The following is a 15,104-nucleotide window of genomic DNA, read 5'->3' on the forward strand; positions in this document are numbered from 1 at the left end:
CATACTGGATGCTGCGTTTGCACGTGAACAATGCAGCAACCTTGGGCACCCCATCCATGAGACACAAATAGCCAAGCCTTATGCAGCAACCCCAGATGTTACAACTGTGCTAGCCACCGCCAAGCCCCATGTGCTACAACCGAGCATGAGCAGCCAAGTCATGCGTAGCAACCCCCAGGGCCTCAAGCAGCAAGTTGCCGCCAAGCCTGATGCAGCAACCCTGGGTGCCACAACCAAGCGTGAGCTGCCAAGCCCTATGCAGCAAAACTAGGTGCCTAATGCAGCAACCATCGATGCTGCGAGCGTGTGAATTGCAGCCAAGCCTAATGTATCGACCCTGGGGCTGGTGACCGTGTGACCTGCTGCCAAGCCTGCCAGTGTAGTCACAGTTCCAGTGCAACTTAATGCATAGATCCTTCAATGAGAGTAAAAATGGGGAGAAAAAGAAACTCCCAAAGGAAATAAAAGGAGTTAGCACCAGAAAAGGAACTAAATGAAACAGAGGCATGCAATTGGTCAGAAAAATAATTCAGAATAAGGGTCATACAGTTCATAAACCAGATGGATGAGAAAAATCAACAATTTATGTAAGAATCAAGAAGAAATAAAGAGTGATACGGCTACAATAAAAAGGTTTCAATAGCAGACTAAAAGAAGTGGACAAAATTAGTGAATTAGAAGACAGGGCAGCAAAACACTTCCAATCTAAACTGCAACTGGAGAAAATAATTAAAAGGCAGGAGAAGAGACTAAGGGAGCTTTGAGACAACAGGAAATGAAACAACATAAGTAAAATAAGCCAGAACAACAGAAGGAGGAAGAAGAGTTAAAAACCCACTTGAAGAAATAATGTCAGAAAACTTCCCTGATTTGGGGGAAGAAGAAAGTCACACAAACACGGAGTCCCAAACAAGATGAACCAAAAAAGACACACCATAATTACGATGGCAAATGTTCAGGACAAAGAGAGAATCTTAAAGGCTGCAAAAGAGAGACAGAGAGTTACCTATGAAGGATCTCCCATTAGATTATCAAATGATTTCTCAGGCCAGAAGGGAATGGAAGGAAGTATACGAAGTGATGTAGGGCAGGGGACTGAGTTCAAGAATATTCTATCCAGCCAGGCTATCATTCAAAATTGAAGGGGAAATCAGGAGCTTCACACACACAAAAAAGCCTAAGGGAGTTTATCACTACCAAGAAAGCAATGCAAAAAATGATAAAGATACTGTTATAAAAAGAATAAAAAGGGAACAAGGAACACAGGCACAAAGATTAAAATGGTTACAAATAAGTATCTATCAATAATAATGAAAAGACATCAAGTGGCTGAGAAATCATGACCCATATATATGCTGTCTTCAGGAGACCCACTTCAGAACAAGAGATACACACAGAGTGAGGGATGGAAAAATATCTTTCAGGTAAATGGAATTGAAAAAAAAAAAAAAAAAAAAGCAAGTTGTGGTACAAATATAAATATATTGGACAAAATAGACTTCAAAGTGAAGGCAATAACAAGAGATAAGAAAGGCCACTTCATAATACTAAAGTGATTAATGCAACAAGAAAATATAACTCTGGTAAACATATACACACCAAATACAGAAAAAAAACTTCTGGAAGATATGAAGGGAAAGACTGATAACAATATAATCACAGTAGGGGATTTAATACCCCACTGACATCCCTGGACAGATCCTCTGGACAGAAAATCAGCAAAGAATCAGCAATATTGCCAAAACTGGTTTGGCTCAGTGGATAGAGCATCAGCCTGTGGACTGAAGGGTCCCGGGTTCAATTCTGGTCAAGGGCACGTGCCTAGATTACGGGCACATTCCCAGTAGGGGGTGTGCAGGAGGCAGCTGATCGATGATTCTCTCATCGATGTTTCTGATTCTCTATCCCTCTCTCTTCCTCTGTAAAAAATCAATAAAATATATATTTTTAAAAATCAGCAATACTAAATGATTCACTAGAGCAGATAGACTTAATTGACATCTTCAGGACATTTCATCCCAGAGCTATAGAATATACATTCTTCTCAAGTGCACAGGGTGACCAGGCCTGCAGAAAAGGGAAGTTGGGGGCAAACAGGCTGGCAGGCAGAAGTAGTTAGGGGCAATTAGGAAGGCAGGCAGGCAGACGAGCAGTTGGGAGCCAGCAGTCCTGGACTGTGAGAGGGATCCCAGATTGGAGAGGGTACAGGCTGGGCTGAGGGACACCACCACCACCCCCTTCCCCCATGCATGAATTTCGTGTACTGGGCCTCTAATCCTATGTAATAAAGAGGTAATATGCAAATTGACCTTCACTCCAATACATAAGATGGCTGCCCCCATGTGGACACAAGATGGCTGCCACAAGATGGCCAGCAGGGGAGGGCCGTTGGGAGGGACCAGGCCTGCAAGGGAGGGCAGTTGGGGGGAAACAAGGCCTGCAAGGGAGGGCCGTTGGGAGGGACCAGGCCATAAGGGAAGGACAGTTGGTGGGGAGGGGGGGCACCCAGTCCTATAGGGGAGAGCAGTTGAGGGGAACTAGGCCTGCAGGGCAGAGCAGTTGGGAGGGACCAGGCCAGCAGGGGAGGGCATTTGGGGTGACAGGACCTGTAGGGGAGGACAGCTGTGGGGGACCAGGACTGCAGGGAGGGCAGTTGGGGGGAGGGGGGAACCAGGCTTGCAGGGGAGGGCAGTTAGCGGTGACAAGGCCGGCAAGAGGGCAGTTAGGGGTGACCACGCCAGCAGGGGAAGGCAGTTTGGAGGGACTAGGCATGCAGAGGAGGATAATTGGGGGCAACCAGGTCAGTAGGAGAGAACATTAGGGTGACTGGGCTGGCAGAGAAAGGCAGTTGGGAGGGACAAGGCCTGTAGGGGAGGGAAGTGAGAGGTGACCAGGATGGCAGGGGAGGGCAGTAAGGGGCAATCGGGAGCAGTTAGGTGTCAATCAGGCTGTCAGGAGAGTGGTTAAGGGTGACCAGGCTGGTAGGCAGAAGTGGTTAGGGGCAATCAGGCAGGCAGGCAAGCAGTTGGGAGCCAGCAGTCCTGGATTATGAGAGGGCAGTTGGACATCTCTTGAAGGGTCCCAGATTGGAGGGTGCAGGCTGGGCTGTGGGACACACCCACTGTGCACTGGGCTTATAATCTATATATGTATAACCCAGTTATGCAAATGGGCTGAATGGCAGAACAAGCAAACAATTGGTCGCTATGATGTCCACTGACCACCAGGGCATGCATGTGGAACTTGGTGGGCGTCAGCCATGGTGGGATGGTGGAGCAGGTGAGCAGAGGTGCCAGACCAAGGTGGGGTGCCAGTTGCTGTCATCGGAGCAAGTCTCTGGTGGTTACTGAAAATTCTTTGCTCCCACATCCCTCAGTATTGCCCAGTGCTCACACCTGCTACCAGCACTGGAGCCGCTGTTCACACCTGCTGCTGGCATCAGCCCTGATCGCCTCTCAGGGCTTCTCCACCACCGCTTCCACCTGCTGCTGGAGCTGCTGCTTGCAACCACTGCCAGTGCCAGACCCAATATCTCAGCACTGACAGTGGGTGCGAGTGGCAGCTGCCAGCACTGATCGCCCCTGAGCGCTTCCACCTCCCCCTGCTCCTGAGGGGTGATCGGGGCAGCAGCTGCTACTTACACCTGCTTAGGGCACTAGCCCCACTCGCACTTGTTGTTGGCGCCAGTCCCAATCACTCCACGCCATCAGTGGATGCGAGTGGGGCTGTCGCTAGCAGCTTGTGGGAGCAGTGGCAGTGGGAACAGGGCTGCTGGCAGACAGGGGACTGGGGGCCGCAGCAGGAGGAGCAAGTGGGGGCATGGAAGATGGGTGGAGACCTGCTCCTATGCCCACTGCAGCCTTGCATCCCATAGTTCCTTTCAAGGTGCACGAATTTATGAACTGGGCCCCTAGTCTATCTATATAAAACCTTAATATGCAAATAGACTGAACGGTGGAACAACTGAACAACTGGTCACTATGATGTGCGCTGTCCACCACGGGGTGTGTAGGGAACATGGTGGGCCTTGGCAACAGGTGGCAGAACATGGAACACGATGGGCATCGGCCATGGCAAGACGGTGGAGCAGGTAAGTGGGGGCGCCAGACCAAGGCAGGGTGCTGGTTGCTGTCATCGAGGTGAGCCTCTGGTGATTACTTAAAATTCTTTGCTCCCATCTTTGAAACCAGTGCTGTGGTTTCACCTGGCACTGGCCCCACCGGCCCCACTCACACCCGCTGCAGGTGCTGGAGCTGCCCTTTGCACCCGCTGCCAGTGCCTGGTGCCTGGTGCCAGCCCTGATTACTCATTGCTGTCAGTGGGGGTGAGTGGTGGCTGCTGGCGCTGATCACCCCCGAGGGCTTCTCCACCTCCCCCTCCGCAATCAGGGCAGCAGCCACCACTCGCACCCGCTGACGGTGCTGGCCCCAATTGCTCTGTGCCGCCAGAGGGTGCAAGCAGAGCTGGCACTGTCAGCATGTAGGAGCTGTGGTGGTAGGAGCAGGGCTGCCGGCAGACACGGGAGCTAGGGCTGCAGCTGGAGGGGCTGGGCAGGGGTGTAGAGGATGGGCTGAGGCCCACTCCTGTGCCCACCGCAGTCTCATGGCAGTTCCTTTCAAAGTGCATGAATTTGTGCACTGAGCCCCTAGTGAAATATGTAACTCAGTCATAAAAAAAGAGAAAGAAATGAAATCTTACCACTGGCAACATATTGTCACAAGTGAAATAAATCAGGAAAACACAAATACCATGACTCCACTTATATGTGGAATCTTAAAAACAAAATAAACAGGCAGAACAGAAATAGACTCATATATAGACAGAAGGGAGGTTGGGGACTGAGTGAGAATAGTGAAGGAATTAAGAAGTACAAATTGGTACTTACAGAATAGGGATATAAAGTATAGCATTAGGAATATAGTCTATAATATTTTAATGAGTACATATACGGTGTAATATGGGTACTACATTTATTGGGATGATCACTTTGAAAGTCAGAAAAATATTTAATCACATGGTTGTACACCTGAAACTAATATAATTTTGTATATCAACTATAATTTAAAAATAAAAAAATTAAAAGGGTGGCCCAGAGATTTAAAGTGGTGGTGGAGTATGTGCACACACACACTCCTAGGAGCAAACTGGAATTACAACTGAAATACAGAAAAACTTCCTGAATAATCAACTGAAGCCTTGCTGGAGAACCCTGATAACCAAGAATAGAGAGTGGAGACCACAGAGAGACTGGTAGGAGGGGCAGAGACACAAGAGTGCTGATGGGCTCCCACAGACAGCAGCTGAAGGTCTGAAGAGGTATCTCAGCTGTGGGGGGTTGCCACTAAGAACTCTTGGGTCTAAACTGTAAGCTGCACCCCACAGCAGAGAGCACCAGAACTGAGAAGGGTACACTCTTAACATCTGGCTATGAAAAGCAGCAGATCCTTGCTATCTGCCAGGGAGAGATGGCTGGAAATGCAGGCATCCTCTTAAAGGGCCAACACACAAAATTCTCTGTGCAGCTACTCACTTTGTGCTCTGGCAGAGGGAGGGCAAAGTGGACTGGAGCTGTGTGAGTGAAAGCCACGGTTGGGGGATCTGGGGGATTTGTCTCAAAAGGCAGACTACTGTATTTATTAATGTCTATTTTTCCTGTGCTGAGTCATTCCCTCACTCTGCAGAAGTCACCTTTCACACAAGAAAATTGCTATGTGGGTGGCTTAGCCTGGGAGTGTTGGTGGTGTTGGTGGTGGGGAAGATAGCTGATTCATCCCATTGGAAAACACCTTGCTCCACAGTGTGGAATTTCTGAGGCCCATTAACAGACTGAGAATAACAATTAGCCTCCAGGCAGAAGCAATTACCCCACCCTGTTGGAAAAACTCTCATCACACCTGTGGACAATTGCCTGAAGGCTATTGAAGACTGAATTCAGTCTGCAGGCAGAGGCAATATCTGGACACTTGAAATCTCTGCCTGATCTAAGTTTAGATTAGTCAGAAATAGCGTTTGACACTGTCTTGCACTGAAGATTGATAAGCATAGCAGATCTACCCAATACATAGTCACAAACCCAAACAAGCATCCAAAATGAGGCAACAATGAAACAACCCCCAAATAAAGAACAAGATAATCCTCCAGAGGAAGAGATAAATGAAATGGAGATAAGAAAATTATCTGATATAGAATTGAGAATAATAATGGCAAAGATGCATGAGAAAAGATAGAGTAACCATGAAAACAGAAATAAAGAATGACATAGTACAAATAAAGAACACATTGGAAGGAATGTACAGGGATTAGGGAAAGAGGAGGATTGGGTCAGTCAAGATAGGGTTTAAAAAATCACTCAATCAGAGAACCAAAAAGAAAAAAAACAATTAAAAAAGGAGGACAGCTCAAGGGAGCTGTGGGACAATACAAAATGTAACAATATTTGAATAGCAGGTGAGCTTGCAGAGGCAGAAAGGTAAGGGACAGAGAACGTGTTTGAAGAAGTAATGGCAGAAAACTTTCCCTAACCTGGTGAAGAAAAAAGTAACGCAAGTTCACAGGGCACAGAGAATCCCATGAAGAAGAACACAAACAGGCCCACACTCAGACACATCACAATTAAAATGCCAAAAATTAAAGACAAAGAGAGAATCTTAAAGGCAGCAAGAGAAAAGCAAACTGCTACCTACAAAGGAACTCCCATAAGGCTGAGAACTGATTTCTTACCAGAAACTCTACAGGCCAGAAGGGAATGGCATGAAATACTCAAGGTAATGGGAAGCAAGGATCTGAGACCAAGATTACTATATCCAGCAAGGTTATCATTCAAAATAGATGGTGAAATAAAGAGCTTACCAACAAAAAAGGCTAAAGGAGTTCATCAACATTAAGCCAGCATTACAAGAAATGCTAAAGGGCTTCTTTAATGAGAACGATAAATAGAGAGAGAAACCTAGGCATACAGAATTAAAATAGCAATTAATAAGTACCTATCTATCTATATAAAAGGCTAAGTGACCGAATGACCAGTCGCTATGATGTGCACTGACCACCGGGGGGCAGATGCTTAATGCAGGAGCTGCCCTGTGGTGGTCAGTGTGCTCCCACAGCGGGAGTGCTGCTCAGCTGACTGACTGGCACCAGATGCCAGGCTCACGGCTGGCAAGCACAACAGCAGTGGTGGGAGCCTCTTCCATCTCCATGGCAGTGCTAAGGAGCAGTGAGTGAAGCAGGCAGGTAAGCAGCATTGGGCCTAAGCTGGCAGTTGGACATCTCCTGAGGGGTCCCGGACTGTGAGAGGGCGCAGGCCAAGCTGAGGGACTCTCCCACCCCTGCACGAATTTTGTTCATTGAGCCTCTAAAACATGACCCAACTATATGCTGTCTATAAGAGACTACCTCAGAACAAAAGACTCACTTAAGATGAGAGTGAAGGGATGGGAAAATTTTTTTCATGCAAATGAAAAAGAATAAAAGCTGGGGTAACAATACTCATATCTGACAAAATAGACTTCAAAATGAAGACCAGCCCAAGATACAACATAATACTAAAGGGATCAATCCAACATGAGGCTATAATCCTGGCAAACTTACATGCTATGTACCCAATATAGGAGAACCTAAATATATAAAAAATCTTCTACCTCTAGAGGAGAGATCGACAGCAATACAGTCATAGTAGGAAACTTTAACACCCAATGATTTCACTGGATTAGATCTTCCACATAAAAAATTAACAAGGAAATACTGACTCTAAATGACAGTGTATCCATTGAATTTAATTGACATTTATAGAACATTTCACCCCAAAGCTGCAGAATATACGTTCTTTTCAAGTGCATGTGGGTTCTTCACAAAGAGAGACCACATGTTAGACACAAAACAAGTCTCTACAAGTTCAAAAAGACTGAAATCTTGTCAAGCAGCTTCTCAGATCCCAGTGAAATGAAATTAGAAATCAACTACAGTAAAAACACTGGAAAACATTCAGACACATTAAATAGCATGTCATTAAGCAATGAATGGGTTACCACTGAGATTGAGAAATAAACATATAAAAAAAAAACTTCCTGGAAACCAATGAAAATGAACACACAACCACCCAAAATCTTTGGGACACATCAACAGCAGCCCTGAAAGGAAAGTTCATAGCACTCCAGTTGAATAGGCCAATAACAACTGATGAAATAGAAGCAGTGATAAAAAAAATTCCCAGCCAACAAAATCCCAGGAATGGATGGTTTCACAGGCGAATTTCACCAAACATTCAGAGAAGAACACCTATCCTCCCCAAACTATTCCAAAACATCCAAGAGGAAGAAACATTCCAATCTCGTTTTAAGAGGCCAGCATTATACTAATTCCAAAATCAGATAAAGACAACACAAAGAAACAGAATTACAGGCCAATATCCCTGATGAACATAGGTACTAAAATACTCAACAAAATATTAGCAAAGCGGATCCAGCAACATATTAAAGAGATCATACACCATGACCAAGTAGGATTTATTCTGGGGATGCAAGGCTGGTATAATATTTATAAATCAATGTCATACATCACATAAACAAATTGAAAGACACAAATCACATGATCACATCAATAGACAGAAAAAGCATTAGACAAAATTCAACACCCTTTTTTTGAGAAAAACTCTCAGCAAAGTAGGAGTAGAGGGAGCATATCTCAACATGATAAAGGCCATATATGACAAACCTACAGCCAACATCAAACTCAATGGGCAAAAACTACAAGCATTTCCCGTAAGAACAGAAACAAGACAGGGATGTCCACTTTCACCACTCTTATAGTTGTGGGAGTCCTACTCACAGTGATCAGGCAAGAAGAAAAAATAAAAGGAATCCAAATTGGAAGAAGTAAAACACATTTTTCGCAAATGACATGATATTATACATAGAAAATCCTAAAGACTCCACCAAAAACCTACTAGATTTTATAAATGAATTTGGCAATGTAGCAGGATACAAAATCAATACCCAAAAATTGATGGCTTTTTTATACACTAATTATGAATTCTCAGAAAGAGAAACTAAAGAAACATTCCTTTTTACTTTGGCAACCAAAAAAATTAAGATACTTATTAATAAACTTAACCAAGGAGATAAAAGATTTGTACTGGGAAAACTAAAGGACATTGAAAAAAGAGAGAGAAGATATAAACAAGTGAAAGAAGCTGGAACCGGTTTGGCTCAGTGGTAGAGCGTCGGTCTGCAGACTGAAAGGTCCCGAGTTCGATTCTGGTCAAGGGCATGTACTTTGGTTGCGGGCACATCCCTGGTAGGGGGTGTGCAAGAGGCAGCTGGTCGATGTTTCTCTCTCATCGATGTTTCTAGCTCTCTATCTTTCTCCCTTCCTCTTTGTAAAAAATCAATAAAATATATTTAAAAAAAACACACACAAAAAAAAAAAACAAGTGAAAGAATATAACGCGTTCAATGAGTCATAGAATCAACATAATATGTCCACATTACCCAAGGCAATCTACAGATTCAATGCAATCCCTATTAAAATATCAACAGCATATTTTACAGATCTAGAACAAATACTTCGAAAATTTATATGGAACTAAAAGAGACCTGGAATAGCTGCAGCATCTTGAGAAAGAAGAACAAAGTTTAAGGAATCACAATACCAGATATAAAGCTATACTACAAAGCCACCATAATCAAAACAGCATGGTACTAGCATAAGAACAGGCATACATATCAATGGAACTAAACAGAGACCCCAGAAATCAACCCAAGCCATTACACTCAATTAATATATGACAAAGGAGGCGAGAGTATACAATAGAGTCAAGACAGTCTCTTCAATAAATGGTGTTGGGAAAATTGGACAGATACACACACAAAAAATGAAACTAGACCACCAACTTAAACCATAGACAAGAATAAACTAAAAATGGGTAAAAGACTTAAATTTAAGCTGTGGAACCATAAAAATCCTAGAAGAAACCATAGGAAGCAAAATCTCAGACATCTCTTATAAGAAAATGTTTATGGATACATTTCCTAAGGCAAAGGAAACTAAGGAGAAAATAAACAAATGGGACTACATCAAAATAAAAAGCTTCTGCACAGCAAAAGAAACAATCAACAAAACAACAAGAAAGCCCACTTTCTATCCTCATCTGAGAGTATGCTTATTGATTTGAGAGAGAGAGAGAGAGAGAGAGAGAGAGAGAGAGAGAGAGAAACATCATTTGGTTGCCTTCCATACACACTCTGAAAAAAGATCAAAATATATAAGGAACTCATACAACTTAACAAAAGGAAGACAAACAACCCAATTAAAAAAATCTCCAATGTGGACATACAGATGTCCAAGAGACCTATGAAAAATTGTTCATCAGAGAGTTGCAAACTAAAATGACAATGAGGCATCACCTCACACCTGTCAGAATGGTTACCATCAACAAATGACAAGTGCTGGCGAGGATGAGGAGTGCACTGCTGGTGGGAAGGCAGACTGGTGCAGCCATTATGAAAAACAGTATGGAGTTCCCTCAAAAAATTAAATGTGGAACTCCCATTTGACCCAGTGATTCCACTTTTAGGAACATATCCTAAGAGATCCAAAACACCAATCAGAAAGACTATATGCACCCCTATGTTCATAGCGGCACAATTTACAATGGCTAAGATCTGGAAACAGCCCACGTGCCCATTAGCAGATGAGTGGATAAAAAGCTGTGATACATTTACACAATGGAATATTATGCAGCAGTGAAAAAGAAGGATCTCTTACACTTTGAGACAGCATGCAGGGATCTGAAGGCTATCATGCTAAGTGAAATAAGCCAGTCAGAGAAAGACAAGTATCACACAATCTCACTCATATGTGGAATCTAATTAACAAAATAAATTGATGAACAGAATAGATCCAGAGACATGGAAGCATGGAACAGAGTGCAGAATCTCAGAGGGAAGGCGGGGGAGTGGGGTAGATGGGAGATAATTAATTGAAACCCTGTAAGCATATATGCATAACCCATGGACACAGACAAATAGGGTGGTGAAAAACTGGGGTGGGGGTAAAGGCGGGCTAGAGGGGGTCAATGGGGGAAAAGGGGGAGAAATGTAATACTTCCAACAATAACGATTTAATACTAATTAAAAAAATACTGCCCTGGCCTGTGTGGGGTATCTTCTGTATACCAAAAGGCTGTGTGTTTGATCTTTTTTCAGAGTATGTATGGAAGGCAACCAAATGATGTCTGTGTCTCTCCCCCCCCCCCCCATCTCTCTCTCTCTCTCTCTCTCTCTCTCTCTCTCTCTCTCTCTCTCTCTCTCTATCTCTCTCTCTCTCTCTCTCTTTCTCAAATCGATAAGCATACTCTCAGGTGAGGATGGATAGATAGATAGATAAATGCTGGAGACCGTGTGTAAGCTGACAGAGTCCTTGCACACGAAGGGACTGATAAGAGTCAGTCCCCTACCCACACGTGTTCCCAGGCTTGTTTGGATGATTTCCAATTATCAGTAGAATGAGTGCAACCTTTCACGGCTTACTGAAAGTCTGTAACTATTTACTGAGATTTGCTGTAACGAAAATTTGCCTTCCTGCTTTATCTCTCCCTTAGAGATTAAGAGGAACAAAGAGTACATTCCTCTTAACTGACCTCCCATTCAGTGTTTGTGTATAAAAGGCATTACACAGTTAATAAAGCTGCTGCAGTCTGTCAATGGCTTGCAGCCCTCCAGATCCCGCTTTCTCATCTTTCTTTTCTTAATTCCCACCTCCCTACCTCAGCCCAGTTCACCTGTCAGGCTGGCCCTGGCAGATAAATAAATAAAATATATTTTTTTAAATGAAGACAATCTACTGAATTGGAGAAGATATTTACCAAGACATATCTAATAAGGGGTTAATATCCAAAATTTTTACAATTCTGTAATATTTCAGGTAGTAAAATATCAGATACTCCTCTTATTTTTTTTCTGATATATCTCCTTGGGCTAGAAAAACAAACCAAAAAATAAACAAATGGGACCACATAGAACTAAAGTTTTGGCACAGCAAAGTAAATCAACAAAATTCAACGACAACCTACTGAATAGAATATATTGCCAATGATATAAAGGGTTAACATCCAAAATTTTATAAAGAATTCATACTACTCAACACCCCAAACCAAATAATCCAATTAATAAATGGTCAGAGGACCTGAGCAGACAATTCTCCAAAGACAATTGACATAAAGATAGCCAATAGATATATGAAAATATGCTCAAAGTCACTATTCAACAGAGAAACGCAAATTAAAATCACAATGAGACATCACTTCACACTTGTCAGCATGGCTACCGTCAGTAAATCAAACAAGTGTTGGCAAGCATGGGGAGAAAAGGGAACCCTTGTGTCTTACTGGTGGGAATGTAGACTGGTGCAGGCATTATGAAAAACAGTATGGAGGGTCCTCAAAAATTTAAAAATGGCACTTCCTTATAACCCAATGATTCTTATTCTGGGTATGCATCTGAAGAAACCCAAAGCACTAATTCAAAAGTTTATGCATGACTATACTCACCGCACCATTATTTACACTAGCTAAGATATGGAAGCAACCCAAGTCCCACAAATAGATGCCTGGCTGAAAGCTGTGGTATATATGTATACACACACACACACACACACACACAATATGGAACATTACTTCGTCATAAAAAAGAATGGAATCTTACTATCTGCAATAGCATGGATGGACTTAGAGGGTATTATGCTAAGTAAACTAAGACAATCAGAGAAAGACAAATACCATGATTTCACTTATATGTGGAATCTGAAGAGCAATATAAGTGAACAACAAAACAGAAACACACTTATAAATATAGAGAACAGACTGATGGTTGCCAGATGGGAGAGGGTTCAGGGACGGGGTGAAAAAGGTGGAGGGATTAAGTACTAATTGGTAGTTACAAAATAGTCACGGGGATGTAAGGTACAGCATAGGGAGCAGTCAATAATATTGTAATGACTGTGTGGTGCCAGGTGGGGACTGGAGGTATTGGGGGGAACTCTTTGTAAAGTGACTGTCTAACCACTATACTATTCAGCTGAAACGAACACAAACTAATATGGAATGTAAACTGTAACTGAAAATTAAAATAAAATATCCTTGAATAATGAAGCTTAAATCTTAACCAAATGACAGCACAAAGAGCAGTCTTAACTGAGCTGTACCGCCAGCTCTGGGAGTCTCCCCGCCCTGGCCTCTGGCTAGGCCAGCCACCGTGCCGCTCCCACCTGAGATGGTGGCTGCAGTCTCCTCAGCCAGGAGGCGATCTTTTTCCTCTCGCAGCTTCTCCAGCTCTCGCTGGTGCTGCCTCTGGAGATCTTCAATCTTCTTCTGGTGCGTTTCTTCCATTGCCGCAAACCCTCGCTCGCATGTGGCCTGCAGGACGCAAAGGAGCTTGATCAGTTTGTTTCGCCACCTCTAAGCCAGGGGCCCGGTTTGATAAGCCAGCAGCCCGCCTGCTCTCAGGCTTTCTCTTCTAGAGGAATATGCTCTCTGAAGGCGAGCACTGAGCCAGTGGGGCCATCTGACAGCTGTCTGGAGACTCTCACTGATGCTATCAGAGCACTTAGAAAAGGGTGTTTACATCTATAAATTGTCTTATTTCTATGATTGTTCTAAATCCTGTGGATGAGCTGGTATTGAGGGTGGGAAGCTGCAGTGGAATCTAACCAGTCAATTCTTGGCCCTGATAGAATTACTGCCAGGTCGGACTGATGAGAGGGAGAGAAGAGAATGAATTTGCAGAGGCTGGCTGTGTCTTGTTTGAGTTCACACAGTGAGTAGCACAGTGTCAGTCACAAACTGGGCATTTCACAAATAAGTCATAGTCATGACTTTGTGAGCTGGAGGGCTCCACGGGGCTGGCCCAGCACTGACAAGCTAGCCACCCTCACCTGGTCACACCTCTGCAGTGTCCACGAGGGGTTATATTAGGCTACATGCTCTCTTCCCTCCCAGTCTATCTTCCTTCTATTTCCTTTGAAGGAGTACAGAGGGCAGTAATTAGTGACTCCACTAACTTCACTGGGACACATACCAGAAAAACTGCTCTCCGACTTGTCTGCGCCCGTTACAGGCTGAGGCGGTTTATCGCATGGGCACACGGGAGTGCAGGGGAAGAACACAGGCATGCCCTAAGAAGGGACTGAACCATCCCACATGCCACACTGGGAAGTCCAGGCCTGGCTTATCAGTTGGTCTTAACAGGGCAGGTGAGTGTGCACCACAGATGCAAGGAGGTCTGTGTAGCTGTTTTGTGCACAGAACCACACTTTGTCTAAATCCCTTGCAAAATCTGTTTCTGAATAGAAATCAGGCCTCCCAGTGATTTTTTAAAAGTGGAGGAATGTGGCTATGATCCATTCCAAATGCAAGTGGAGGCTCCTCCCTCCCAACCCTATACTATTTGGTTGATCTTCTTGCACATGCATTTAAGAAAAACAAACAAACCCACCCGGGTTCTGGGCCCCCCGCAGCAACTGTGAGGCTTTCCTGAGGGCCTCAGTGCAGTGTTTCCAAACTCATGGCCAGAGTTTGGATTTCACTGCAGACTTGCTGCACTGGGCATATGGTTTTAACTGTGTTCACCATTAACTGGGAATCACTTTTCCCAGAGGCTCCTTCTGGCAGCCAGTGGTCTCCTTCCACCACCTCACACCAAAGGATGCTGGAGGAACCCTCGGGCCCTTGCATGCTCAGAGCCCATCATCTTCTCTCCCATGCGCTTTGGTTCACATATGGCTTCTCAGTTAACACATAGCTAGTAGAGCTCGTAAGTATTAGTTTGATTTGAGTGCTTTAGAATACTATATAGTAAAAGTCTAATATGCTAAGTGTCCAGGTGTCCGTTCAACCAAAGTATAATATGCTAATGATATGCTAATGCTGCTCAACTGCTTGCTATGACATGCACTGACCACCAAGGGGCAGACAGTCAACCAGTCAATCAGTTTGCTGCTTGGGTCTAGCTGAAGGGGACTGAGTGAGCCTGGCCCGACATGCTCTGGAGCCCTCCTGCAGTCCTTCCACGGCCCCAACTGTACACCGGTGGGGTCCCTTGTCCTGGCCTGTG

At 44.2% G+C, this 15,104-nt stretch overlaps 2 protein-coding genes across 9 annotated transcripts in view; one reads left to right on the plus strand and one right to left on the minus strand.

Annotated features, from left to right (window-relative positions):
• Positions 1-15,104, plus strand: part of SHMT1 (serine hydroxymethyltransferase 1) — a 1,020,383-nt gene that overhangs the window by 922,775 nt on the left and 82,504 nt on the right. The window lies entirely within an intron of this gene.
• The window catches only part of MPRIP (myosin phosphatase Rho interacting protein), a 180,495-nt gene that overhangs the window by 30,920 nt on the left and 134,471 nt on the right, over positions 1-15,104 (minus strand). For all 8 annotated transcript variants that reach the window (XM_084861483.1, XM_084861484.1, XM_084861481.1 and 5 more), the window contains one exon: positions 13,261-13,408. In XM_084861483.1, the coding sequence (XP_084717609.1) occupies positions 13,261-13,408 (148 nt within the window). The remainder of the gene's footprint in view (positions 1-13,260; positions 13,409-15,104) is intronic.

Source organism: Pipistrellus hanaki, assembly GCF_964339955.1.
Source record: "Pipistrellus hanaki genome assembly, chromosome: 16".
In the NCBI taxonomy this organism is placed as follows: Eukaryota; Metazoa; Chordata; class Mammalia; order Chiroptera; family Vespertilionidae; genus Pipistrellus; species Pipistrellus hanaki.